The sequence below is a fragment of the Asterias amurensis genome, chromosome 14 (assembly GCF_032118995.1).
Source record: "Asterias amurensis chromosome 14, ASM3211899v1".
Lineage (NCBI taxonomy): Eukaryota > Metazoa > Echinodermata > Asteroidea > Forcipulatida > Asteriidae > Asterias > Asterias amurensis.
The window spans coordinates 2561514-2588834 of NC_092661.1; the positions used below are offsets into that span (position 1 = coordinate 2561514).

Consider the following 27321-nt stretch of genomic DNA (forward strand, 5'->3'; position numbering starts at 1 on the left):
GACAATGAACAGCTATAGTGTGTTCTAATGACTAGATGCTTATGTTTTCGAAAGAGTTGCTCTCCTTGTACTTTGTAGCCTTCAGAGGAGCTGATTCCCTCTGCACTTGATTTTGGGGAACAGCTGAATCTCTGGCTCTGAAAAAATAAGATACAGATACAAAGTTGTATGGATGCCAAAAAGTTAAATTAGCAAAAAATACCCTGCAGCGGTATCAAATCTGGCTTAAAAAACAATGCATAATGATAATTTGCAATTTGCTTGCCATTTTGATTTTGTGTAAAATATACATCAGGTCTTGACTAATTTGCTTTTAAGGAATTTACCTTTTAGTAGAGAGTGCGGTTCCTTAATCAAAATTGAAATCAGAAACTCACCAATTCCAAAAGTGACAGATCGTTGCTGTCCAATGAAGGCTCCTCATTGACAACAGGAGTAGAGGTCTAGGTTTAGGCTGAAGCAGACACCGATGATGAACTCATGTGTCGAGGTGACTGCAGCAGAATGCCCCGATGGGCCGCGTCGCTGCAGCTTAGGTATACCCATGGAGCTAGCTCCATGGGTATACCAACCATCGCATTCGATTTTGGGGCGGCGGAAAAACACTTTGAGCGGCAGTAGTTCGCATTCACAAACAAAAAATTTAAGCATGCACACAAACAGGAACACAGCAACAAACTCATGCAAATTGCAAGCGAAAATATAAATCACAGGAAAGGAAGCAGAAAGGTGTTTAAAATTTAACAAAACTGATTTTCTTAAGCACAAGAAAAAAAAGGTAACACCATGACTGCTCAAATAACAGTGAAGTGTATCTTGCCATGTGGAATGTCAAAAGCCTTCCTGTAACAAAACAAACAGTAGATGTAAAATAGTTAATTACTTTCAACTGAATTGCTTTCACTTTAGAGTTTTTATCAAAAACACTTGCAGAACACCAACAGTTTAGAAAAACTACTCCAAGAAACTTATGCGGATCCAGCTTATTTTCAGTGTTGAATGTCTTAATTTGGATCAAATTGATATTTTCCCTCAAGTAAGTTTCAGACTTACAGAGAAATGTGGCACATAGTGGCCCCTTTGTTTTTTCCAAAGTTCTAGAGTTATTTTTATGAAACTTGCCACAATTGTACATTTTACAACTTTTTCTTCCTTGAGATAAGACTAGTCTTTACTCTTCGTGAAATCCACCCCAGGTGAATAACACTGCCACTTTCTTTGGAAAAACACATGGAAAGTTTGTAGTAAAAGACCCCCAAATCATTTGTTTTACTTTAATCAATTGTCCCAAGGTCAAGCAAATGCTTGCCATGGTGGCAGCTGATCATGATAAGAACTATTTTTGTTAACAAATGTGGTGGTGGTAAGATGCAGCAAGAAAAAGCTAGACACAATATATTTTGGTAGTGGGGATCATTTTCTTTTTGGGAAAAGACCATAGGAATTTTTGCCAGCATGTGGCATCAACGTTTCCATATCCTCTTCTTATATGTCACTCCACAAATTGGTTGTACTTTATAAGATTGGAATGAGACCCTACTGCCCCAAGTCCTTAATCCTTCACTTTGGACACTGGAGAAAGTATTGGGATTGTAGGGTTTCAATTAACCTGTTTAACAGAGAAGGTAGTTCTTTATTCCAAGATGTATGATGATAAGTGGGTCTCAGACATTCATGTTGACATGTTGAACTTTTGGAGACTTGAGCTGCAGGCAGGAAAATGAAACAAAAACATGTTTTGTTTAAAAAAAAAAACTAATACAAATCTGACAGTTATTTCATTGTATCACCACTGAAAGTTTTTTTTTCAATCTAGAAAAAAAGAAAAATAAAACAAAGGTATTTTGTGCTTTTTCTCAATTTTTTTCTGGAAACAATACAACCTTGATTAATAATGAGGAGAGCGCAGAACCTTTATTAGTTTAAAACGATCTCTGCTTTTCACCCTTTCAAAAGGATCTCTGCTTTTCACCCTTTCAAAAGATTGTAAAAGAACTGCTGGATCCTTACCAATATTAATATGTCGTGATTAAAAAATGAAAGGAAAACTCTTATTAAATATCTTCAAATTTGAATTAAAATATGTATTAAAGGAGTAATTAAGTATAACCCGGTGCCTCATCAATGTGATTTATCAATGTGATTTACTGTTAAGTTGAGCAAACAGCTTTAGGCTGAAAAAAAACCAATATATGTTATGTACTCCAGACATTTGTTGTTATTTTTGGGGGGTGGCTAAACTATCACAAAATGTATATTAACTGGGTTGGCACAAATTAGCCCATTGTGGTAAAGTTTGACAAATCTGTAAAATAAAAAAATAAAAAGTTTTTTACTAAAGATTTGTTGTACTTTCTGCCAGTATGCAATCACTGGTTTGCAACATGACAACTGTGCCGCGGCAACTATTTATACTGAACCTGTCGTGTCCAAGTCATTACATTCATTCAATTTATGGTTCATAACACACAAATTGCAAAAAGAGTTGCAGTATCGACCTAATTGAAATAGGATTTACAGTAAAAATTAACCATGTGTGCACTTTCCACAAGTTTCGTACAGATTTGTCTACAACTATGCAAATAGTGTGTGAATATTATTTTGTTAACGCACATGCAATTATTTTTGTTAGAGTACATTAGCCAAAAGGTTAGAATAGCTAAGAATGTCTGGAACTAGGTGTGGCCTTTGTGTGAGTGTGTAGTGAAATGGAATTGAGTGGGCCAGGAGGGTGAATGTGGTTTGACCAAGAAACACCCTGCATGCATCTCAATTTCATGAAGCAGTTTAACAACAATACACTGCTTAGCAACTTTGCTAAGCAATAAATGAGCGGGACATCAGTTGCTACAATGTAAATTTAAAAGAACTCTGGCTGGTAGCCAGTCTCAAGTAAGACTTTTTCTGCTTACAGACTTTAAGATATTGGGCTCTGATCTATGACACTACATGCAGTGATTTCACCTCTCTCATGAATCATCCCATTTGCTCATTAGCAGTGCGAGACAAAGATTATTGAGCCTACTGGCCCAAGTCCTTCTGAATCCTTCATTTTGGATACTGAAGGAATTGGGGGATCCTTCATTTTGGATACTGAAGGAATTGGGATTGTATAAAGGGTATCAATTTACCTGTTTACAGAGAATGTTGCTCAAATTTTCACAGGTTAGTTTTGTTATGCATATGTTGAGATACACTAACTATGAAGGTTAGTCTTTGACAATTACCATAAGTGTCCACTGCCTTTAAAAAGTATTATGTTCTTTGCAAGTTATGTGATGAGACTGGAGCTGCAAGCAGGCAAACAAAACACACCTTTTTGTTAAAAAAGGGGGATTTAGCGGTCCTACAAAGTCATTTTGTACAAGAACACAGACAAGGAGAATCTCCTAAAGAGCAGATTGAAATTGTACCCAGTCAGTTTGCCACATTGTTTATACAATTTGGTATTCATAAGTTTCAGGGTCTTTCAGGTTTTTTTTGTCTCAATTTTTGTTTCCACTTTAAGATTGACATTCTCAATGGCGCAGGGTTTGTAGTAAGACCAAAATACATTAACCTGGAGGCTGTTGGTTCAAATCTTGTAATTTGTCTTTGTTCAACCGATGAAGGCCTAAATGAGCAACTGTCATTTGAGCCTACTGGCCCAAGTCCTTCTGAATCATTCACTTTGGATATTGAAGAAGGAATAGAGACGGTAAGGGTTTCAATTTACCTGTTTACAGAGAAAGTAGTTTCTATGGTCAGACTTTTCGATGATTGGGTCTCAGCCTTGTTGACATGTAGATGTTTTGGAGACTGGAGCTATAAGCAAAGGAAACAATTACACCTTATCGTTAAAAAGTAGTATGTGCTTTTAAAAGAGACCTTGTAGGCCTAAATGAGCAACTGTCATTTGAACCTACTGGCCCAAGTCCTTCTGAATCCTTCACTTTGGATACTGAAGAAGGAATTGAGACTGTAAGGGTTTCAATTTACCTGTTTACAGAGAAAGTAGTTTTTTATGGTCAGACTGTTCGATGATTTGGTCTCAGCCTTGTTGACATGTAGATGTTTTGGAGACTGGAGCAGTAGGCAAAGGAAACAAATACTCCTTATTGTTATTGTTAAAGGCAGTGGACACTAATGGTAATTACTCAAAACGATTATTACATGTAGCATAAAGGTTTCTTGGTGACGAGTTATGGGGAGAGGTTGATAGTATAAAACATCCTGAGAAAAAGGCTCTCTCTGAAGTGCCTTAGTTTTCGAGCACTAAGTAATTTTCAACAAATTTGATTTCGAGACCTCAGATTTAAAACTTGAGGTCTTGAAATCAACCATCTAATCGCACACAATTTTGTGTGATAAGGTTTTTTCTTCTTTCATTATTATCTCGCAACTTTGATGACCAATTGAGCTCAAATTTTCATAGGTTAGTTTTGTTATGCATATGTTGAGATACACTAACTATGAAGGTTAGTCTTTGACAATTACCAAAAGTGTCCACTGCCTTTAAAAAGTATTATGTTCTTTGAAAGTTACAAGAATGGGGATTTGTGCCCCTAGGTGGACGTATTAAAAGGTGAGTTTCTCAAAAGTTGTTACGATCTACAGCCATATCTACTGATGCGTGTCGTATTAATTTTTTTTAGTTTTACAACCATTAAAATTTGGCCTACATGTTTGCCATGAACTTGAAGATGTATACAGCGCTATAGTGCTGATATAGCAAGACAACATGTTGCAACACGTTACAACACATGCTCACTTTATAGCGCTGCAGACATGTTCACGTTTATGGCAAACGTGTAGGCCAAAATGGTTGTAAAAACTAACAAATAATAATACGCAAACATCAGTGTCTGTATATGACTGAAGATCGCAATTTTTTTGAGAAACTCACCTTTCAATACGTCCATCAAGGAGAAAAATCCCCATGCTTGTAACTTTCGCTCGACGAGCACGAACAGGCAGTAAGGCCTAAGGGTCGTGTTAGAACAAACTCAAACGTTCAGACGGGAAAAGGGTACAAACAACTGTAAAAAGATGCAATTTTGTATGACTACAAACAATCCAAGTAAACATTTTACCTAAACAAACGGTAAAATAATAATAATTACACAGCTATAAGGTAAATCAAAGTTTTTGCCCATTAAACGCGGAATAGTTTTACATGTAATACAAGTGTAATGTTTACACAATTAATGTGTTATATTTTACATATCTAGCGTTTACTTAAAATTTAGGTAAATATGTTGACTCCTAAACGAAGTAAGTTTGTAAGTCTTTGTTGTGTAAGTTTTACCCTGCAACGAACTGGTAAAAGTTTACCTAACTGTTAGCAGGTTCACCCCCTGCCTCTAAAACATGTTGTTTTTTTTACACAAATTGTGAAAATATTTTTCTGAGTGTGCGTTTGAAAGAGACCTTGAAGGCCTAAATGAGCAACTGTCATTTGAGCCTACTGGCCCACCCAGCAAACACGTAACGTCATCGTAACGTTACTGTGAAGTTGTATTTTGGTAATGTTGCTTCCCAACTAAAACACAACTAACCTACAACGTTGCCAAAAGGTTGCAGTTTGGTCTTGTTACACAATGACATAAATACAACGTTATAAAAACGTTATGTTTTAACATCGTATAAAAACGTCCTGTGAATATTGTTATGCAACGTTGTCAGAAGGTTTTGGTTTCGTCACGTTACTCCATAACTTAGATACAACTTTTGTCTAACGTTTTTTAAACGTCATATACAAACGTTATGTGAATGTTCTGTGCAAAACGTTATCTGAGAGTTGTGGCTTTGTGTTTTCACAACGTTTTAATAAAGTCACTTTAGCTTTGTTTGGCAACGTTGCTTGAATGTTGTACCTTCGTCAGGTTATTTGGCAACGTACAACTAACTTTGCAACGACGTAGTTTTCATCGTCTGATAATGGGACGTTGTGGAAACTTATTTTAACAAAGTTACCGAACAGTGTTTTGACAGTTCACTGGCATGTGTCGCACGACGTGTATCCTCGGGGCACGTGGGCAACGTACAGATATAACGTTGTATCAACGTTGTACCACGAGGCAGATGACCGCGGTCATGCAGAGATCCTCTACAAAACGTTTTCAATAAAAAATAATATTTTTTTATTATAATATTATTTTATGGTAATATTTTATAAATAAAAAAAAATAAAGACACTCATATAGGTATTAGTAAAGAACAAAAAGATTAATAATAAAAAACTTCATACAATTATTAAAAAAGTAAATTCTCATATAAAGTACGAGGCTACAATCCGCGCGGAGGATTGTGGGGGATTGTTCAAATGTTATGCTGCGCTTCCGCCGTTCAACCGTCGTATTCTTCTCCTAGCCTGAACGTTACGCCGACCAAATTTACATAGGTTGTTAAGTTGTCATCTTCTCGACAATGGTAAGTATTCTACATACAAAAACTCACTTTATCTTGTTGTGTTTTCTGTAAAAAAACAAGTATTTTCTTTGGTTATCATGGTCTGTATATGTCATCATTCATGTACGTCGTGTGTACATCTCCAGACAACAATACAATGAGACATTTTTACACATACAATGGCAGAGGTAGCTAGAATACGGCCAACCAATCTTCGTGTTTGGTCTTCCTCCGTGCTCTTTGACACCAGTTTACTCTGTATCCTTTGTCCCAGAGTAGAATAATTGTGAACCACAGATTTTTGAGGAAAATTGACTGCTTTTCGACGCCATGATGTTTAATTTAATATATTATTATGCTTACTTATGAATGAGGGCACAATTTGTGTGTGTTACTATTATTGTGCTTTCCACAAATCAGCTACGGTAAAAGGAAAAGTATTTAATCAATTTATATATATAATTAATATTGTTGAAGGAGTAATTAAGGGGTAACTGAAAGGAACCAACATTTTTTTTTTTTTCAGAAAGCATATATGGAATAGTGAAGCATGATTGATGCTTTTTTAATGTTGATTGATTTACCTTTTTTTAATGAAACGGCAGCATTTAAAAAAAGGTTTGTTGATCAATTACAGTTAATTTTGTTAGCTGAGACAAACAATATGTGGGTACTGGGTAGAAGGAATGAAAATGCTTAGTTTTACCATTTCGAATGACCACCCCAATTACTTTATGTTTTTCTTAAAAATGTTTTTTTTTTACTTTTAGGAGCTTGCTGAAAAAGTTAGAGGAGGCCATCTCATCTTCTTGACACCTAAAAATTTCCCCACAACAAAAGTTGGGCCCAAGTACAGGTGAGTGAATTACATGTGCATTATGTAGCTTTGTTTGTGAAATACTCTCAATGGAAATGTTGGCAACGCCTATTATATTGTAAAAAAAAACTAGATAGCTTGAAGACAAAAGGTATTCACTATCCTATACAAAGATTAATGGAACATGTTTTCAGTCCATAGACATTTTGATATTGTGCAGGTACATATGGACAGTTATGTTTCACGATGTATACATTAGAAAATAACAATGTCAAACTCGTTCTTGTTGACCCGACATGGATGAACCGATATACATGTGTACATTGATAAAGGAAATACATGTACACATTTTGTGGGAAAGGTCAAAATGACTCAATTTTCTCTTTGTTTCACATTTTCTTTTACATTTAGGAACCTTGTTGAGGAATACCTACCTTTTCGGATGTGGTGACCCTTGGTGATTCTGACTAATCCATCGACAATTTTGCCGTGTACCACTTGCTGCCTGCTATCCTTTTTTCCCCAAACCCTTTTTAACATTTTATCTCAAAGCTGAGCTTTTGTTACTGATTTAAAAACGTAGATGCACTAAATGAAGAAATTTAAACAAGAACAGTATTTAACATTATTCAATATGTTCAAAAAAGTTCTAAATTCAACATTCCTCCTCAACAACTTTGCCATTTACACTGGATTTTGCTCCATCCAAATGTAAAAAAAACAAAAACAATTTGTGTGGGTATTCATTAAAATGGCACTGTATTTTTACTTTTGAAATCTGAAGACAATTGGAACTGTGTTTAAAGTTAACTTTAAAAACGTTTGTTTTCAAAGGGTTGTTTATACATTTGGCAATAAAATTACCTGGTAAGAAACATTTTGAGAAACGGTTCACTTTGAAGTAATGTGGTTTTGGAAAAACATTTTGAAGCTGATGAGTGTTTCTGCCAGAAACGCTTCTCAGATTGGGTGTTCAAATTGCAGACTATATATTCTTCCCACATGAATTTTCACAGGTTAGTTTTATGGTACGATGTATCTACAACTAGATTTGAACAAGCAGTGAGTTTCAGTAACAATGGTATGAAACTTACTGTATGTGTATATAATATAATATATACATGTAGATAAATACAATAAAACTAACCCTCTGTGAATATTTCACTTCAAAAGATGTTTGTGTTTTGGAGATTTCACCGGGAAAAAACGGGGCGATTATTTCCACACAGGAAGAATATTTCTTAGATCTAAATTTTGGGGAATAAAAAGTGATCTGTTTTTTCTATAACCGGAGAACTTCGAAGTTAAACGTTTCTCAAAATGCATTACACTACCTACAGCTGCTGAACTTCTGACAATACAGTTGTTTTTTATTGCCTTGAATTTGTAGAGTCATTGCCAAACGTATACAGACCATTTAACTCTAAATCTCCATCTTTGCCATTTTTATTATACAACGCATTTTGAGTTATATTTAACCATGCTTTAAAGTTTTGCAGTCTTTTCTATGAAATGATTTGTATGCAATTAAAGATGTTAAGAGAGCCAAAAGCACTTTTGGTATGCATGTGTCTTGATTTGTTGTGATAAATTTACATTTATTTAAAGCATTTAATAACGTTTTTATAACGTTGGGTTTTTCCTGTTGATGACGTTATATAAATACGTCACAATCACGTTCAGAAATAACTTTATCAAAACGTGAAGATTTAACGTTTTCACAACGTTATTATATTACGTCATCACGCGACGTTATCTAGACGTTGACAAAACTCCACACTTATCCGTCCGTACAACGTTAAATAAAAACGTTCTCCCAACATTCAAATAACGTCGTAGCGACGTTCAGGGCACGTTATTATGTTTGCTGGGCAAGTCCTTCTGAATCCTTCACTTTGGATACTGAAGAAGGAATTGAGACTGTAAGGGTTTCAATTTACCTGTTTACAGATAAGGTAGTTCCTATGGTCAGACTGTCCGATGATTGGGGGGTCAGCCTTGTTGACGTGTAGATGTTTTGGAGACTGGAGCTATAGCCTAGGCAAAGGAAACAAAAACACCTTATTGTTAAAAAGTATATGTGATTTTGAAAGAGACCTTGTAGGCCTAATGAGCAACTGTCATTTGAGCCTACTGGCACAAGTCCTTCTGAATCATTCACTTTGGATACTGAAGAAGGAATTGAGACTGTAAGGGTTTCAATTTACCTGTTTACAGAGAAGGTAGATCCTAGGCAAAGGAAACAAACACACCTTATTGTTAAAAAGTAGTATGTGCTTTTGAAAGAGACCTTTAGACCGGCAGCCCAGAGCACTTTGGTTAAAGGAACGAGGTACCAATACTTGAGTACATGAACATTTAGTGGATAACCTGACATAGTCAGATAAGATGTCTGCCGGGGACCCCCCGCTGCGTGTTGCGCATGGACCCCCAACAAAGAGGAAAAATAATGGGCTGGATCAAACATTCTAGGTACCACATGAAACCAAGTGGAAATGGGCTTTACCATGATACTAAGTAAAAAAATCAACTGCCAGACAAATTTTCTGCTGCATTAGGCCTGCCACACCCCCTCCCCCAAATATTTAGTGTACAAACCAATAATGGGTTGAAATTAACCAGTTGTCAAATTAGCTCAGATTTACATGAAACTTTGTCTAACTGTTCCACTATGGCTAAAATGAACACAAACCAAAAATTAAATCCATACTCCGTACCGTTTCCGAAATACAGCCGCTTAAAATATGCTAAAATCTCCCCCATTTTGAGCTCCGCCCCCGTCCGACACCCTGCGTCATGGTGGTATTTTTTCAAACGTTAAGAGCCCGTAATTTATTAACGACCCCAGCTGTTTGGCTGAAAGGTGTATGCTTTTTAAGATGTGGCCCTTGATTCATAATTAATTGGCTGCACTGGGCCTGCCAGACCCCCGGGGTTAAACATTGGAGGAACCACCTGAAACCAAGTTGAAATGACCAATGACAATGTTTGTAATACAGTTAGTATCAACTGCCAGACAAAAGTTTTGCTGAATTGGGCTTGACAGACACTGACACCTCCCCTCCCCCGGATTAAACATCTGAGGAACCACCTGAAACCAAGTTGAAATGACCAATAACAGTATTCTTAATACAAGTATCAACTGCCAGACAAAGGTTTTGCTGCATTGATCCCGGCAGCAGGAGATAACTCCCTTCGATCCCCTGGGTTTCAGAGGAACCACCTGAAACCAAGTTGAAATGACCAATAACAATATTCTTAATACAAGTTTCAACTGGTATCTGCCAGGCCCACAATGCAGCAAAACTTGTGTTTATTGGCCCAATGACCTGGGGACTAATGTAAAGTGTATAGAATTTGTTATTATTATTGTTATTTACCTAGCGGCTGATCTGGTATAAAGAATAGTCATAGGCATATTGGCCATTTCAACTTGGTTTTAGGTCTTTCATACGAAGTTTAACCCCGGGGTTGGGGAGGTGTCTGCCGGGCCCAATGCAGCAAAACTTTTGTCTGGCGGTTGGTACTGGTATTACAAATAGTATTATTGGTCATTTCAACTTGGTGTCAGGTGGTTCCTCTGATGTTTAACCCTTTCAATACCATTGTCGAGTTTACTCGACCGTGCAATGCAAGCGCTTCCTTAACATTGCGTTGTGTAGTCGCTCCATCCCAATGTCGAGAAAACTCGACAGAAAAAAGCATTGCCTTTGAGAGATTGTATTTAATTTGTTTGGCGCCCTCTGTTGTTAGGTTTTATATAGACGGGTTGCTTGTTTACCAAGCATTGCAATGGTATGTATTGTATAGGGGGTCGCCATTATGATTTTCCGAGAAAAGTACACCTCAAGATTTCACGCTTCTGTTTTTTTTCGTCAAAAATCACCATCATGTCTGCTCATTGCACGGAGGTTTTGGCATATATGTTTGCCTATAGTGACTCTATAAAAAGACTTGGGAAGTTCTATCAAAGTTCTATCAAAGTTCAACGCCGTGGGCTTGGGCGTGCATGGCGGGCGGGCCTGGACCCACTCGTGCTGGTCGAAGTGACCGTGGTAGCTGAACACTTTCCAAAACAGATAAGATTGTTCAGCAAAATAGGTTCCGATTATGGTACAAATGGAAATAGAAGCCTATAATAAAAACGGTTATATTTTCTGAGAAGTTTTTACAAACTTTTCTTGAGGAAAAATAGGTTGAAAATCTTGTTGTTTTTCTTGAAACAGAAATCCCGAATAAAAATAGAAGTATTTTTTTTCAGAGAGAAATCTTGCAAACAAAATTATGATAATATATACAAATTTGACATCGTAGGAAAGGTCATTTCATATGCTACAAAGTGAATGCACAAAGTTTTTCAAAAAAAAAATGTCTTCCCACAGAAAATCAAGATTGAAAACATTGTAAATTGCGTTATATTTTTTGTAGTGTGAAAAAATACGGTACACAGCATTGTGACCTTTGTCAACAATGCGGTATCCGGTTGGGCGCTTGCAATAAACAATGTGGTATTGAAAGGGTTAACCCGGGGGAGGGGAGGTGTCTGTCAGGCCCAATGCAGCAAACTTTTGTCTGGCAGTTGATACTGGTATTAAGAATATTGTTATTGGTTCTTTCAACTTGGTTTCAGGTGGTTCCTTTGATGTTTAACCCGGGGAGGGATGGTGTCCGTCAGGCTGCGCCCAATAAAGCAAAACATTTTTTTGTCTGGCGGCTGATATTGTCTTGTGTTAAGAATAGTGCATTAGGCCTATTGGTAATTTCAATTTGGATTTAGGTCGTTCCTCCGATGTTTAACCCCTGGGGTGGGGGTGTCTGGCAGGCCAAGTGCAGCCAAATTATGAATCAAGGGCCACATCTTAAATAGCATACACCTTTCAGCCAAACAGCTGGGGTCGTTATTAAATTACGGGCTCTTAACGTTTAAAAGAATACCACCACGGCGCGCGGTGTCGGCCGGGGGCGGAGCTCAAAAAGGGGGAGATTTTAGCATATTTTAAAAGGCTGTATCTCGGAAACGGTACGGAGTATGGATTCAATTTTTGGTTTGTGTTCGTTTTAACCATAGTGGAACAGTTAGACAAAGTTTCATGTAAATCTGAGCTAATTTGACAACTGGTTAATTTCAACCCATAGGTTTGTACACTAAGTTTTTGGGGGAGGGGGTGTCTGGCAGGCCTAATGCAGCAGAAAATTTGTCTGGCGATTGATATTTTTTACTTAGTATCATGGTGATGACCATTTCCACTTGGTTTCATGTGGTACCTAGAATGTTTGATCCAGCCCATTATTTTGCCTCTTTGTTGGGGGTCCACGCGCTACATGCAGCGGAGGGTCCCCGGCAGACATCCATATCTGACTATGTCAGGTTATCCACTAATGGTTCCTGTACTCAAATTGGTACCTCGTTCCTTTAACCTAAGTGCTCTGGGCTGCCGGTCTACTTGTAGGCCTAATAAGCAAGTGTTATACGAGCCATGACCCAAGTCCTTCTGAATCATTCACTTTGGATACTGAAGAAGGAATTGAGACTGAAGGGTTTCAATACCTGTTTACAGAGAAAGTAGGGTCAGACTGTTCGATGATTGGTCTCAGCCTTGTCGACATGTAGATGTTTTGGAGACTGGAGCTGTATAGGCAAAGGAAACAAACACACATTATTGTTAAAAAGTAATACTTCTCATACTTATCGTAGCACCACCAAAGTAATTTTGTACAATTAATAAAACAGGGCCCAATTTCATGGCTCTGCTTACTGTAAGCAAAGAATATATCTTACGGAAGCAGGAAATTAATCAAGTGAATTTAACAACCTGCTTAGCAGTGACTTTTGGCTTGTGCACGTAGGTACTCCAGGTTCTAGGCATCTTTGCTTACACAGCTAGTGCAGAAGTTTGGGGCTTAGCAAGCAATCGAGGAATGGTGATCAAGGTGATCCCTGGAGCATTCTATTTTGATCCCATGTGTTGGGATACAGTAATTGAGGATACTTACCTTGACAGTAGGCCTGGGCGAATTATTCGAATATCCGGCTAATGGCGAATAGGTTTTCCTATCCGTAACCGCAAATGCCTTTTTTTTTCTTAACCGGATATCCACATAGGGCGCGAATAGCTATTTATAAACCGGATAGTTCTGTAATTACAACCAAGTAACCGGATATTTTTTAATATCCCAATATCCGTGGACGTCGGGCGACAACTGATGACATGAATGTTTTGTCTGAATCCTAATGAAACTTCTATTAAGACAGCATAAAACAGCATAAATTAAGTATTTAACGATGCTCACCTCCGTGAAGAGTTAAAACAATGACATTTCTGACGTAATTTGTTCAAAGATTACAAAAGTTTTCCTTCACGTAGAGTCAATCACGATCAAAAGAAAAACCAAATCGCCATCTTTAAATTAGATCCGGTCAGTTTTATGAATGAACCGAGTGACACTGTCTAAAACTAATATCAATCTGCCATAAGATCTCATTCACAAACGAACAGCGCCCTCTAGCGGTGAAAACAACTATTCGAATATCCGGTTAATTTCGGATAGTTTGCCGGCGGTATCCGAATAACAAAATTTCACTATTCGCCCAGCACTAGCGCACACGCCATTTTTGTAACGCATGCATGCCAAAATATTTTGCCATACAATTTTGCCATACAATGACATCATCATTGACCAATGAAAACACTAGAAATGGTCTATGTGCGCTGACATCTTGCCATTTTGCCATACGCGCGTGTCACAAGATGATAATTTTGCCATACGGGTGTGTCACAAGATGATAATTTTGCCTTACGCGCATATTGATACGCCGCGTCCACAGATGACACAGAGGGTGGTCGAGCTCAGCGTTCTCTGGGTTCTATTTCTATGACCAAAACACATTCAACCATGTTTTTCTTGAAATTTGTCAATAATGCCCCCTATTAATTATCATATTTAACAAAATTGATCAACAATGGTTATAAACAACTGAATGAGGGCAGTATATACGTGGGTTGTAGTTTTAACCGACTATCACAGGCCAATTTGAACATTTTTTGGTGGGCCCTAGCGACTGCCTTGTGCACTAAAGAGTTGAGTAATTAACTGTTGAACACTGTCAAACTTTGTGAAAACTGTGCGGGGAGTACAAATTCGTATGAGTGTCTGTTTATTGAAAATTTATCTCGGTCAAACATTTTGTTCCTTTGTGAAAACTAAAAATGCAGCAAGTAGTTGTTTTTGGCCCCATGCCCGCACTTTAATATACCATGTAAAAATTGGGAAATCTCAGTGTTTGTGGCAACGTAAAAGAGGAAATCACAACATGCAGTGAATTTTACCAACATAGGGTGTCAACTGCGAGATTTAAAAAGTGTAACAATTTGAATTTTTTTCATTGACACAGAATGACATGGAGTATAATCATGACATTTTCCAGGCATCTTCACCTTGTTGCGGATCATGGGCTCGAATTGGGTGTTAAAAGAAAAAAGATACGGTAATAATTACTGTTTTCCGAAAACATTGGCAATTATTGACATTCAACTTCACATATTTATTTTGATTTGTTTTTATGCATCATGTACATAAATTAACTTTTTAAGGGAAAACACAAATTTCAGTTATACTGGGCAAAGTTTAATAAAGCTGTCTAAACACAGAAAATTGCAGAAAAAGAACCATTATGGCATGTTGACTAAAGTAACCAGTTTCTGTCAGGCATGATTTTTCTGTACATATAGCAAATTTTTAAGCCTACACTGACAGGCTTTATCAAATTGGGCCGTTGTCAAGCAGAAAGTACTGCTTGACAAATTTCTTTGCTAAGCAAAAATTGAGTGGGGCACCAGTCAAAACAATGTTAACTTGTCATGGAGTGGCTGATAACTTGTTTCTGTTTAGCAATACTTTTCTGCGCCAGGCTTTGAAAATGGGCCCACATGGGCGACACAGGCCACAGCTCCATTGAAATACTCCAACTTCTTCTGGAAATGTGTTTTAAAATATGTTTTTTAAGATATAAAGAGCTAAATCGTTATGACAGTATACATGTCAAATTATTTTAACAATTTTCAGCACAATATTGTTCTTATTCAGTGACACCAGGGCCAAATTTAATAAAGTCTGGTCATTGCTGGGTGAGTACAAAAACTTGCTAAGCACAAACAAATCTTGCTTAGCAGGAACAGGAATACCAGCTACTTTTCCATAAAGTTAATATTGTTGCCACTGGTGCTACACCAACTATTTGTTTAGCAAAGAATTTCTGCTAACCGGCTTTATGAATTTTAGGCTCAGTTTCAGAACAAACTCGCTTTGGACGGGTTGTCATGGACGATTGTGCAAAAAAGAAGTTTTCAAAACTCAGCCTCCAAAAGTTTTAAAAACAAAGACTAATAGCAAACTCACACAAGCGGAACACAGTCCTTCTTTTCTAAGGGCCCGTAGCACTTGGGCATGCCTTGAAAAGAATTTTAGTCGTGCATAATACGTTTCAATTTGGAGAAGTTTCGGACGACATGTTGGTTCGGTAATTCTAACCTGCACATTTCAACAATGTCGTCTGCGCACCGAATAATTGAGTCAACACATGTGTTTTTTATTTTACTTTTCGGCCTGCGGGTTGTGTTGTAAAATCCAACAATTCTTCAAATTCTGCGAATGAAAATTCTTTGCAGCACTTTTATTTTCAAGACAAAAAAAAATCTCAACTCACCATTACACTTTTGTAGTAGTTTGAACTCGGAAATCCGGTGAAAAGCTGAATTTCTTGGAGATAAAAGACACGGAAACTTTTCAAAGTCCTCCATTTTTTCTTTGAAATGTGCAAATCATGCAGATTTTCACCTACGACCCAAGCCGGCGTCCTCCGTCCAGCCCCCAGCCAATCAGCAACCAGCTTTGACATTTGCATAACAAAGCCGGACCGTCTAGAATTTTCTTGCCCAACTTTTGTGACCATATTAGGTACTAAATGGGCGGGCCCTGCAAGAGTTGAAACTATTTATTTTAAAAGGGGTGATCGGGTACGTCTTCTTGCATGGGGTAAACTCGTGAAATTATTAAACCAGTGTTTACATGGTGAGATTAGTATTGACTGATAACTAAGTGAACACTGACCCTAGAAGAAAATAGAAGACACAGAATAATAGAAGTGAGATTTGTTGTCTTAAGGTATGGAGAATTTAGAAGTTGATCAATACCACCATCCGCTGATTAAAGAAATTATCAACTGGATTATACTATTAATGGTTTCAATATCCAAAATAACTTTTCTTTTTCCAAGACAGTTTTCTTCTCTCTTTACATATAATTACTTTTTTAACAGATCAATCTTTAGTCGCTATCTGTCAATTTCCCAATTTGTTTTCGGGTAATTTCGTCAGTTTCTGTTCACCCCGTTGAACCCGACTTTCCCCTGCCATTGATCCCCATTATTATTATGGAAGGATACCCTTCCCCACGTGGGTGACCCAACGCTTCTCTGTCCCTACCAATTAAGTAGTCTGTACACTTTCTGTACAGCCTTTTTTTTAAGTTGTATTAGCATCTGAGAAGTCAGGGAAATGATCAACCAATGTTGTTGTTTTTGTTTTACACGTGTTTGACATACGATCGGAACATGGGACTGATTTCATAAATCAGTGTATGGTTGTGTAGTTTCCCGTTGACTTGTGTATGGTTGTTTAGTTTCCTATTGACTTGTGTATGGTTGTGTAGTTTCCCATTGACATGTGTATGGTTGTGTAGTTTCCCATTGACATGTGTATGGTTGTGTAGTTTCCCATTGACTTGTGTATGGTTGTGTAGTTTCCCATTGACTTTTGTATGGTTGTGTAGTTTCCCATTGCATTGTGTATGGTTGTGTAGTTTCCCATTGACTTGTGTATGGTTGTGTAGTTTCCCATTGACTTGTGTATGGTTGTGAAGTGTCCCATTGACTTGTGTATGGTTGTGCAGTTTTCCTTTGACTTGTGTATGGTCGTGTAGTTTCCCGTTGACTTGTGTATGGTTGTGTAGTTTCCCATTGACTTGTGTATGGTTGTGTAGTTTCCCATTGACTTGTGTATGGTTGTGTAGTTTCCCATTGCATTGTGTATGGTTGTGTAGTTTCCGATTGACTTGTGTATGGTTGTGTAGTTTCCCGTTGACTTGTGGATGGTTGTGTTAGTTTCCCATTTGACTTGTGTATGGTTGTGAAGTGTCCCATTTAATTGTGTATGGTTGTGTAGTTTCCCATTAACTTGTGTATGGTTGTGTAGTTTCCCATTGCATTGTGTATGGTTGTGTTGTTTCCCATTGACTTGTGTATGATTGTGTAGTTTCCCATTGACTTGTGTATGGTTGTGAAGTGTCCCATTGACTTGTGTATGGTTGGGCAGTTTCCCTTAGACTTGTGTATGGTTGTGTAGTTTCCCGTTGACTTGTGTATGGTTGTGTAGTTTCCCATTGACTTGTGTATGGTTGTGTAGTTTCCAAAACAAAAAAAGGTAGATTTTTGCCTAGAATCGATTCCATGTTTTGTTATCTTTATGCTACTTTTGCCTATCGAGTAGCGTCATGTTTTCAAAATTTAGTGTTCTTGAAAATATCGACTTTGGTAACCGGCTTGTGTTTCGGTTACTTCTGTTATTCAGAAATCGGTATCATTGGGTCTGTTCTTCGCGCGCCAGACTATTTCCAACGACGAAGCGAGTATCGATGTGAAGTGAGCGATTTCAAATTGCTCACTTCACATCGAAATCGGATTTGAGGCCGAGGTAAATGTCAATTATTTCTAAATTAACCACCACTCTTCCTTCCTTCTTCTAAATGAATCGAACATTATCTTCAGGTATTTCTCATTTGAAAAATTCAACTGATCTTTGAATAGGTTGTAATACTTCAACAAATTATGTGTCATAGTAATTCCACAAATGTAAGGAATAAAATGAGGTATGTTGGAGTAGTATTGGACTTTTTTAAGTGGGAGAAATTTGCAATCAAACTACCTCGCATTTTGCGACCTTTGAAAACTTAGCGTTTAAGACATGTATCGAAGGTGGGCTGTAATGGTGACAGTGATGAGACCGATGTTAAAAGAGGAGCCATTAACAGCTCAACAAGGTGACAGTGATGAGACCGATGTTAAAAGCGGAGCAATTAACAGCCTAACAAGGTGGGCTAGTAGTAGTTTTACTTTAACTTTAAAGGAACACGTTGCCTTGGATCGGTCGAGTTGGTCTTTGAAAAGCGTTTGTAACCGTTTTTTATAAATTGCATATGGGTAGAAAGATGTTGTAAAAGTAGAATACAATGATCCACACAAACATGCCTCGAAATTGCGTGGTTTTCCATTTACCTTGTCGACTAACACGTCGGCCATTTATGGGGGTCAAAATTTTGACTCCCATAAATGGCCGACCTAGTTAGTTCGCACAGTAGAAGGAAAACCACGCAATTTCGAGGCAAACTTGTGTGGATCATTGTATTCTACTTTTAAAACATCTTTCCAACCATATGCATTTTATAAAAAACGGTTACAAACGCTTTTGTTTTGACCAACTCGTCCGATCCAAGGCAACGTGTTCCTTTAAGTTTATAATCAACACTCTAAACCAACACGAAAGAAGGAGCCAGTACTACTGCTGTACTAGGTAAAATCAGGTAAAATCCGAGCGAATAAACCAGCTACCTCTTCATGCAAATCACTTCAACTCAATTAACATTTTCCAATTTCCATAATCGATGCTGGAGCAGAGAGCGCACGTTTTGCTTTTCGGGATTTCCAAAGAAAGAACTTTCTCTTTAAGGCACCACCTTCACTAACTCTGTAGCACGCAACAAACATGCATATAAGTCCAGGTACCAGACTGGGCGTATATTTATATCTGGCGGGGAAAACCCGTAAAGCAAGGGGCTGCACATTCAAAATAATACGGGTAGGTTTGTGAAAAATATCAAATTTTTTTCATCACCAAAAAATTAGTTGAAAGTGTTTTAGTATATAAAAAAGACATTTCACGAATATTTTGGCTCTGTTTGTACAATTAAAAAAGATAGATTGGTGATTTAGAAAGTATTTCAATAATAGTACATGTACTATTAGCAGTGCCACCCCATTGCGTCACCTTCAAATAAACTTCCATTTTATTGTTTTTTCCAGAAACCATTGTGAAAGTTCCGTTGGTTATTGCCGTGATGCGTGTGTGTACGTCACATGTGGTCAATAACGCCCAGTCTTTGCACTGACAATCAGGTGCAGCATTATACATCGGTAGTTGCATTTATCTGTGTGCAATTTATAACAAACCAGCCCCTCCCCCCCCCCCAATTTCTTTTTTTGTTTAAATAATAATAATAATAATAATAATAATTAAGTAAATAAAAAATGCCCTATACAACCGTGGGCTCAGTTCAAAGATGAACCACTGATGAACCACTATGTCAAAAAATATTAGCAAAAGTAACAAACTTTTAAAAGCTACTAATTGTGCGCGATGGTAGCCCCACCTTACCCCCCCCCCCCCAACCCCAAGCCTGGCAATCGTGCAGATCGAGTGCTATTCTCACGACAGCAATTTAACTAGGGTCCCTTGCTTAATTTTAGCATGGTTGTAAAATGTAGCAATGTTGACTAAGATTTTGCAAAGAAACTTGAACAGCAGAAACAAATTGTTTCACTCAACGGGATACATTTTGAGAAATTTGACAACCATGCTACAATTTAGCAAGGGACCCTTGCTAAATTTCTCTCGTGTGATACGAGTGGCTTTAATTGCAGAAGTCTGACTCTGAGATCATTTTAATCTGTACCAGCCACGCACCCTCTGAAGAACTGCTATACAATATCACTCGCGATAACTTATTAAATCCACAAGAGGGCGCTGTTTTGGGTTACCGCTATTCAATTCAGTGAAGTAGGCACAATTGGGGTTATCGAACTCTCCATGGCAACTCAACCGGAGCCGCCATTGTTCTGTCTCTTTGGGTTCTGCAACATCACCGTTATTTATAGTGGTTACACCATTAATTATTCATGGAGTGCGCTTCATGCTGACGGGTTGTCGTCCAGATTTTAATTTTCCCTGCAACGGCTATAACAGTACTTCATTTTTTGTTATGAACACGAGCCCACCTTCTTCTAAAGTAAAGAGACTGGGGACTCATTTTCTTCGATGCTGAAACTTTAGACTACTAAAAGGATTTGGTAGCCCACCACAACATTAATTATTATATGGCCAAAGGGGGAATTAAAAGAAAGAAAACAAGAAACAATATTGGTTTAAAGTGTTACTGAAATGCTGAAATCGTCCAGCTGTATAAATGAAAAGTTCTTGGCGTGATCCTCCTCGACACGCCGAGGAATAGCGGCGATACTGATTTCCCACTGTGCCGTATGGGAGGCAACCATAGGCAAAGACTATTATATTTTGCACCTGGAAAACTGTTTTGTTCTTATTCCTTGTGGAAGCTTAAGTCTCAGAACTTCCCCATATAATGGAGACTTTCCCGAATAATGTTATAACCAGACATTGGTCCTATTAAAATGAAAATTACATGTACATGTACACTGTACATGAAATGTACGAGCATTTGGTGCATGTAACAGTGACTACATTAATGCACTGTACATGTATGATAATGTGCATGTGCATCATTGTACATTATACATGTACAGTACACTGTATGCGAATGACGTGTTGTTCGCCACCGTGAAAGGCCATAGAAACATCAATAACCGTTCACTTAGTTTTCAAAGCACCTGCCCAAAATGTTTATTCATCCGAAGTTGTCACAGCAAAACCAGGGGGACAAGGTCTTCGAAGCATTAAATAATCACGGGTGATCTGCAGCCAACCTAGCTTGACACGTTGGAGTTAATGACTCACATATTACTTTACATACATTATATAAAGATACAGACATTTATCTTTTTAATAAAAAAAATTATTAAAAAGAAAAACATGCAGAAACAGACATAACTCATAAATATCGGCTTTCCTAGCTTCTTGACAGTGTTAGATTCATTTTATGTCCATGTCGGCATGCTCGTATTTTTTACTGCTTTTGTGGAGATTGTCTGATCATGGAGGAATAAATTTATTTGATTTGAAAGTTCAAATTAACTGATGCCAAAAAATGTAAGTTTATGGTGGCCTTCATAGAAATTTATAGTGTTTAAATTTGCAGCAAACACCATTGTCGAAAACATATAGTGCCAAGAAGTTGGAAACATTTTAGTATATAAAATGAAATAATAACATATTACATTTGGAGTAATTTATAAATCATTGGGCCGAATCAAATTAGCTTAGAATCAACTAATTCCGAATTTGTATACCCTCTTTTTAACTTTCTTTATTTAACTTGTGAAGTTTCCTTTGGTCTTCCGAACTATAAAGGAAAGTAAATATATATTTTCGAATAATTTGTTAGTTTTGTTGCCAAAAATATGTTAACACAAACTATTAGAAAGAATGCTCTTGATGATTGCTGCGTCAGTTTTGCAATCCGCTTTAACTTCGTAGGCCTACATGTAGGCTAAGTAATATCACGCACTGAGCCAGTGCCAGTCTGCGGTTGCTTGCATGGTTGGTTCCACACATTGTGCATTGAAATACGGACCCCTTTGACTTGCAATATTATAGCAGACAGTTATTAGCTTTATAAATCGAACCAACGCTTAATATATCCATATGGTTTCATAATGATGTTCTTTGTGTTTCTTTCATCCATGATTAATTTACAGAGACTACCCACCTCCTTTTTATCATAATAGACATTGTTCAATAATGGAGAACCTCAATCAAAACCACAATAATTATGTGACTAAAAATTGTATGAAACATTTCAAATATTTTTTTTTTTTTTTTTTTTTAATACGGGTCCCTAAACAAGAAGCTTTTTCCATTTCCTTCAAATGACAACAGACGCAACAATTCGTACGTGATTTTTAAATTATTATTTGTTTTACAATCCCATAATACAACATTCAAAACTCACAAACGGATGGTCCCAACAGATGCCGGGATGACCTAGGGGTGGGTTCCCCCTGGTAGTTCCACCCGTTGTATAATGGTGTGTGTTATGTCGCGCAGACAACCTACACTTACCAACCGACCAATCGCTAGGCGACCAGACAACGGTCAGTATAAAAGCTAACTGCCGCTAAAAACACAGTTATTCTACTGTATTCCTGCATTGCAAAGGACAAAGTTAGAATTCAAAACCAAATTACACGGTTTACCTCTTCTTCTTTTTTATATTCAACTAAAACCAACTTACAAACATGGTAAGTACATCTTTGAGTTACTTGGGTGAATTTGGTGGGGTTGTATTTTTAGGAAAATGTGTAATTTTACGATAAAAACTGTCGTGTTCTTGTGAATTTTTGGCATCTCTTCCACTGAACTACCGGCCGTATGATGCATGGCGGGTGCGGCCGGCGGCCTTACCGTGGATGGTGTCGTAACCACCGTACGTTATTTCGCAATCTCTAGTAGGGGCGAATCCAAAATGAGTTTGAATCATAACCGCCAATCATACCAATAGAAAATAAAATATAAAAAAAAAAGAAAGAAGAAGGCACTTTAATTTTTTTTTTTTTCATCTTTAATTGATTGCATTCTGATAAAAAAAATTGTTTCTTGTATTTTAATTTGACAAAAATACATGCGGCCATTCCTGGTTTTTTTTAACAACATAACTGGTACTAGAAAGGGCCTTCGTTAGTAACTACTCAAATCATACATGGAGCAAGGAACAGTTAAACTCGTGCATGGGTACTTCTAGAAACTTAGAGTGATATTTTGGGCCTCCTAACGCTAAGCTGTATGTTTTTCAAATCGGCGTTGATATGTGAAAGTTTTACGACCGTTAGCCAGCAATAACTGAAGTTTCTTTTGTACTACACTACCATGGTCATGGAGGAAGGAGTATTCCTTCCTCCATGCACATACTCAATATACATTCAAAATGCTTGCATTTCCTTTTTGTTGAGTGAAATTAAAATACATTGTCAAAAAATGAAATTTTCCGCCTGCTCGGTACTCACTGTTGTTTTTCTGCCGCAACGCACTTTATTTGACTTCTCATATGCAGCTAGCCTACTAGCCATTATCGACGAACTGCCGAGCCGTGGCCGAGTCAGACTAAACCATTCTGTGAGAGGGGTGTTACAAAGCGGGTATTATTGGAAACAATTTTATATGGGGGAAAACCAACATGGTCATGTCTCATGAAAAGCAAATGTATGCTTGAGAAACAAAAGGTTTACCATTTTATAATTTAATTGTCTGAACTTAACTTTTTAATTTAGATTGTGCTCTCTTTTTTCCTTCCAGCGTGAATGTATCTCTATCCATGTCGGCCAGGCCGGAGTCCAGATGGGCAATGCCTGCTGGGAGTTGTACTGCCTGGAGCACGGCATCCAGCCTGATGGTCAGATGCCCAGTGACAAGACCATCGGAGGTGGAGACGACTCCTTCAACACCTTCTTCAGTGAGACTGGTGCCGGCAAGCACGTCCCCCGTGCCGTCTTCGTGGATCTGGAGCCAACTGTTGTTGGTAAGCATTATTGTCACATTTTGGAAAGGGAATTTGAAGTTTAATAAAGCAAAAACACAAACTGTTGGTAATTTGCATTTCAACTTATAACGACATTTGGTTAACCGCAAATCCTCCTTGTTTTCTTTAACAGATGAGGTCCGTACCGGAACCTACCGCCAGCTCTTCCACCCTGAGCAGCTGATCACAGGCAAAGAGGATGCCGCCAACAACTACGCCAGAGGTCACTACACTGTCGGAAAGGAGCTCATCGATCTTGTGCTCGACAGAGTCCGCAAGTTGGCTGACCAGTGCACTGGTCTTCAGGGTTTCCTCATCTTCCACAGCTTCGGTGGTGGAACCGGCTCTGGCTTCACATCCCTGTTGATGGAGCGTCTCTCCGTTGACTACGGCAAGAAGTCCAAGCTTGAGTTTGCCATCTACCCTGCCCCACAGATCTCCACAGCTGTAGTAGAGCCTTACAACTCTATCCTCACCACTCACACCACCCTTGAGCACTCCGACTGTGCCTTCATGGTCGACAACGAGGCCATCTACGATATCTGCCGTCGCAACCTCGACATCGAGAGACCAACCTACACCAACCTTAACCGTCTCATTGGTCAGATTGTGTCCTCCATCACTGCCTCTCTTCGCTTTGATGGTGCCCTCAACGTCGACTTGACAGAGTTCCAGACCAACTTGGTGCCTTACCCACGTATTCACTTCCCCCTTGCTACCTACGCCCCAGTCATCTCTGCTGAGAAGGCCTACCATGAGCAGCTGACCGTTGCAGAGATCACCAATGCCTGCTTCGAGCCCGCGAACCAGATGGTGAAGTGCGATCCCCGTCACGGCAAGTACATGGCTTGCTGCCTCCTGTACCGTGGTGATGTCGTCCCCAAGGATGTCAACGCTGCCATCGCAACCATCAAGACCAAGCGTACCATCCAGTTCGTCGACTGGTGTCCAACTGGCTTCAAGGTGGGCATCAACTACCAGCCACCTACCGTGGTTCCCGGTGGTGATCTCGCCAAGGTGCAGCGTGCCGTCTGCATGTTGAGCAACACCACAGCCATCGCTGAGGCCTGGGCTCGTCTTGATCACAAGTTTGATCTGATGTACGCCAAGCGTGCCTTCGTCCACTGGTACGTAGGAGAAGGTATGGAGGAGGGTGAGTTCTCTGAGGCTCGTGAGGATCTGGCTGCCCTGGAGAAGGACTACGAAGAGGTCGGAATCGACTCCGTCGACGGTGAGGGAGAGGAGGAAGGAGAGGAATATTAAACACATTCCAACAGAACTTGGCAAACTTCAAATCCAAATAAACTGAACATTACTCGCATTTGAAAAACAATCATGTAAAAATGCTTGAAACAAACCATACAATACACTGACCATCCCTCCTGTTTTAAAAACAGTTATTTTTTTAACCCAAATGCAAAAATCCCCAAAACACAAGTGTGTTTTCTCACCCCTCGAGAGAGATTATAAAACTTTCATTTTACATGTAAGCATGAAATCTTGCGTTGAAGAAAACTGTTTTATTTTTACTACTCGAAGAAAGAAAACTTTGTTATCATGAAGAAGTGAAAAATAAAGAGGCAACAGGCAATATTTTACGAAAAGTCAATTTCTATTGTGTATTCTTGTATTCAGGACTTGAGATTCATGTAGTTTCAAAAGGGTCAGCGCCCAAAATTATAATTTTTTTGTGAATGATATTATTTCTACTGCAGGGAATCGGAGGGTTGTGGGCCGTTTGCTGCCTGTGGAATTAAGATATTATTTAGGAGAGTTTTCTAGGGTTAAAATATGAAGGTTGCGGGGCTTTAAACAAATTATGGGAATTAATATTGTTGGAAAGATGTTTTCAAAATGAAACTCCTGTAATTATTCACACAAATATCCCTCAAAATTGTGCTGTTTCCATTTTACTTGGGGAACTAACCTAACACTCCGGCATTTTGTGAAGTAAACAACATGGCGGGCTGTTTTGGCTAATGCGGGGAAGACCACATATGTGGATATGTGTGAATATTATTATATTTTGAAAACTTCTTTCCGACCATTGTTAATTTCATATCAAACGCTGTTAAGAAATCAAAGACCATTAAAACGGCAAATTAGGTGATAACAAATCGTTTTTTTTCAAGGCGACAACAACGTCTCCCCCCCCCCCCAACTTAAGACCAGTATACTTTCTGGTTTAATTCCGAGACACAAGATGAACACAAAATGGCTGAATACTGTAATCTCTTAAGATGGCGGGATTTTATATTAAGCAAAATATTAAAGGAGATAAGGTCCAAGAACCCAATAAAACTTCGGGTTCAGTGCCCCCCCCCCCCCAACCGGGCGGCGCCCTCTTTGAGTTTGGACATCCATCGGTGAGGGCGCACTTGCGGTCCGAAGAGGGTTGTGCGAACGAGGGGTGCGATGACCTTCAAATACTAGATTAACAGTTTTTTAAGCTGAAACTTCTTACACTGTGGTATGAATGTACATGTACAGCGAATGGGGAGGAAAGATAAAGTATAAATTTTGGCCGAAATGGGATCAGAAAAGAAAATGGACAATTCTACATCGAAACAAATATACTGAGGTCTATAAAACCATACAGTAAGTTACTCTATGACAAAACTAAAGCCCCTCCCGTGCAAATCCCAACCTGTCCGTCCCCCATCATCACACCATGAAGGTAGAACTCCTCCATGATCACACAAATCAAAGTTAAGTGTCATCTAGGGATCGAGGGGGGGAATTGCAGTGGAAATCTAATAATTGTTTGAGACACTTTCAAACCAACAAACTAAACTTAAAATAATCTTCTGTACCGCTAAAAATTGCATTTAAGTTTCCAAGATCGTGCACTCAGTACTTGTATTGGCAAACAGTTGGAATAGTGATTTTGAGGCACTGCACAAATAAAAACGTCAGCTAGGTAGGTCACGTCACACACTAGGAATGCAAGAGGGGGGTGGAGACACACATGGTGTGCCTTTCTGGAGACCGTGTGGAGGCCATAGAGATTTCTACCTCCATGTGGAGACCAAGGACCATAAAACGGTAACAAAAGTAATATGACTCCATAGGGAAATGCCCCTCAAGATTTGTGTGTAAAAAGTCTATGGAAAAATCTTGAGTAGGGGACAATGAAAAGAAAAAAATATGTCTCCACAGCTAGGGCATGCAGGGGGTGCGTATTTATTTGAATTTGGGGTGTTAGTTCTTGTAAGTACAAATGCATTGATGTACAGTACATATACACGTGTACAATAGAAATGTACATGATTATCACCCCACCAATGGCCTGTTTTTTCAAGCGCTCTAGGCTATCTCTAGTTGCAATGACGACATGCCACAACTATTTCATTTGCTTAAAGGGACTTTCTTTTTGCAACAAAATAAGCACGGTACAAAAATTAAGACAGTGTAAAACTTAACACGTAGTTGCAATGACGATATGTCACAACTGTTCCGTTTGCTTAAAGGAACTTTCTTGTGGCAAAAAAAAGTACTCCCGTTTCGAAGAAGACAGTGTGATTTTCACACAAATGAGTAACACAAACGCAAAAAGGTTGGATAATATTGTGCAGGAG

General features: G+C 38.5%; 1 protein-coding gene and 2 long non-coding RNA genes across 3 annotated transcripts; 2 read left to right on the plus strand and 1 right to left on the minus strand.

The window, feature by feature from the left end:
• Positions 1-1629: 1629 nt before the first annotated feature.
• On the minus strand, positions 1630-16000 carry LOC139947186 (uncharacterized). Its single transcript, XR_011787327.1, has 5 exons — positions 15912-16000; positions 12756-12836; positions 9148-9244; positions 3716-3804; positions 1630-1706 (listed from the first exon to the last, which is right to left on the minus strand). It is a non-coding gene; the product is annotated as an uncharacterized lncRNA (long non-coding RNA).
• LOC139947193 (uncharacterized) lies at positions 6321-8395 on the plus strand. Its single transcript, XR_011787330.1, has 3 exons — positions 6321-6411; positions 7161-7246; positions 7619-8395. It is a non-coding gene; the product is annotated as an uncharacterized lncRNA (long non-coding RNA).
• A 6310-nt stretch (positions 16001-22310) lies between the features above and the next one.
• On the plus strand, positions 22311-25352 carry LOC139946969 (tubulin alpha-1A chain). Its single transcript, XM_071944764.1, has 3 exons — positions 22311-22469; positions 23521-23743; positions 23877-25352. The coding sequence occupies exons 1-3, from the start codon at positions 22467-22469 to the stop codon at positions 25004-25006; spliced, it is 1356 nt and encodes a 451-aa protein (XP_071800865.1). The 5' UTR covers positions 22311-22466; the 3' UTR covers positions 25007-25352.
• Positions 25353-27321: the final 1969 nt, after the last annotated feature.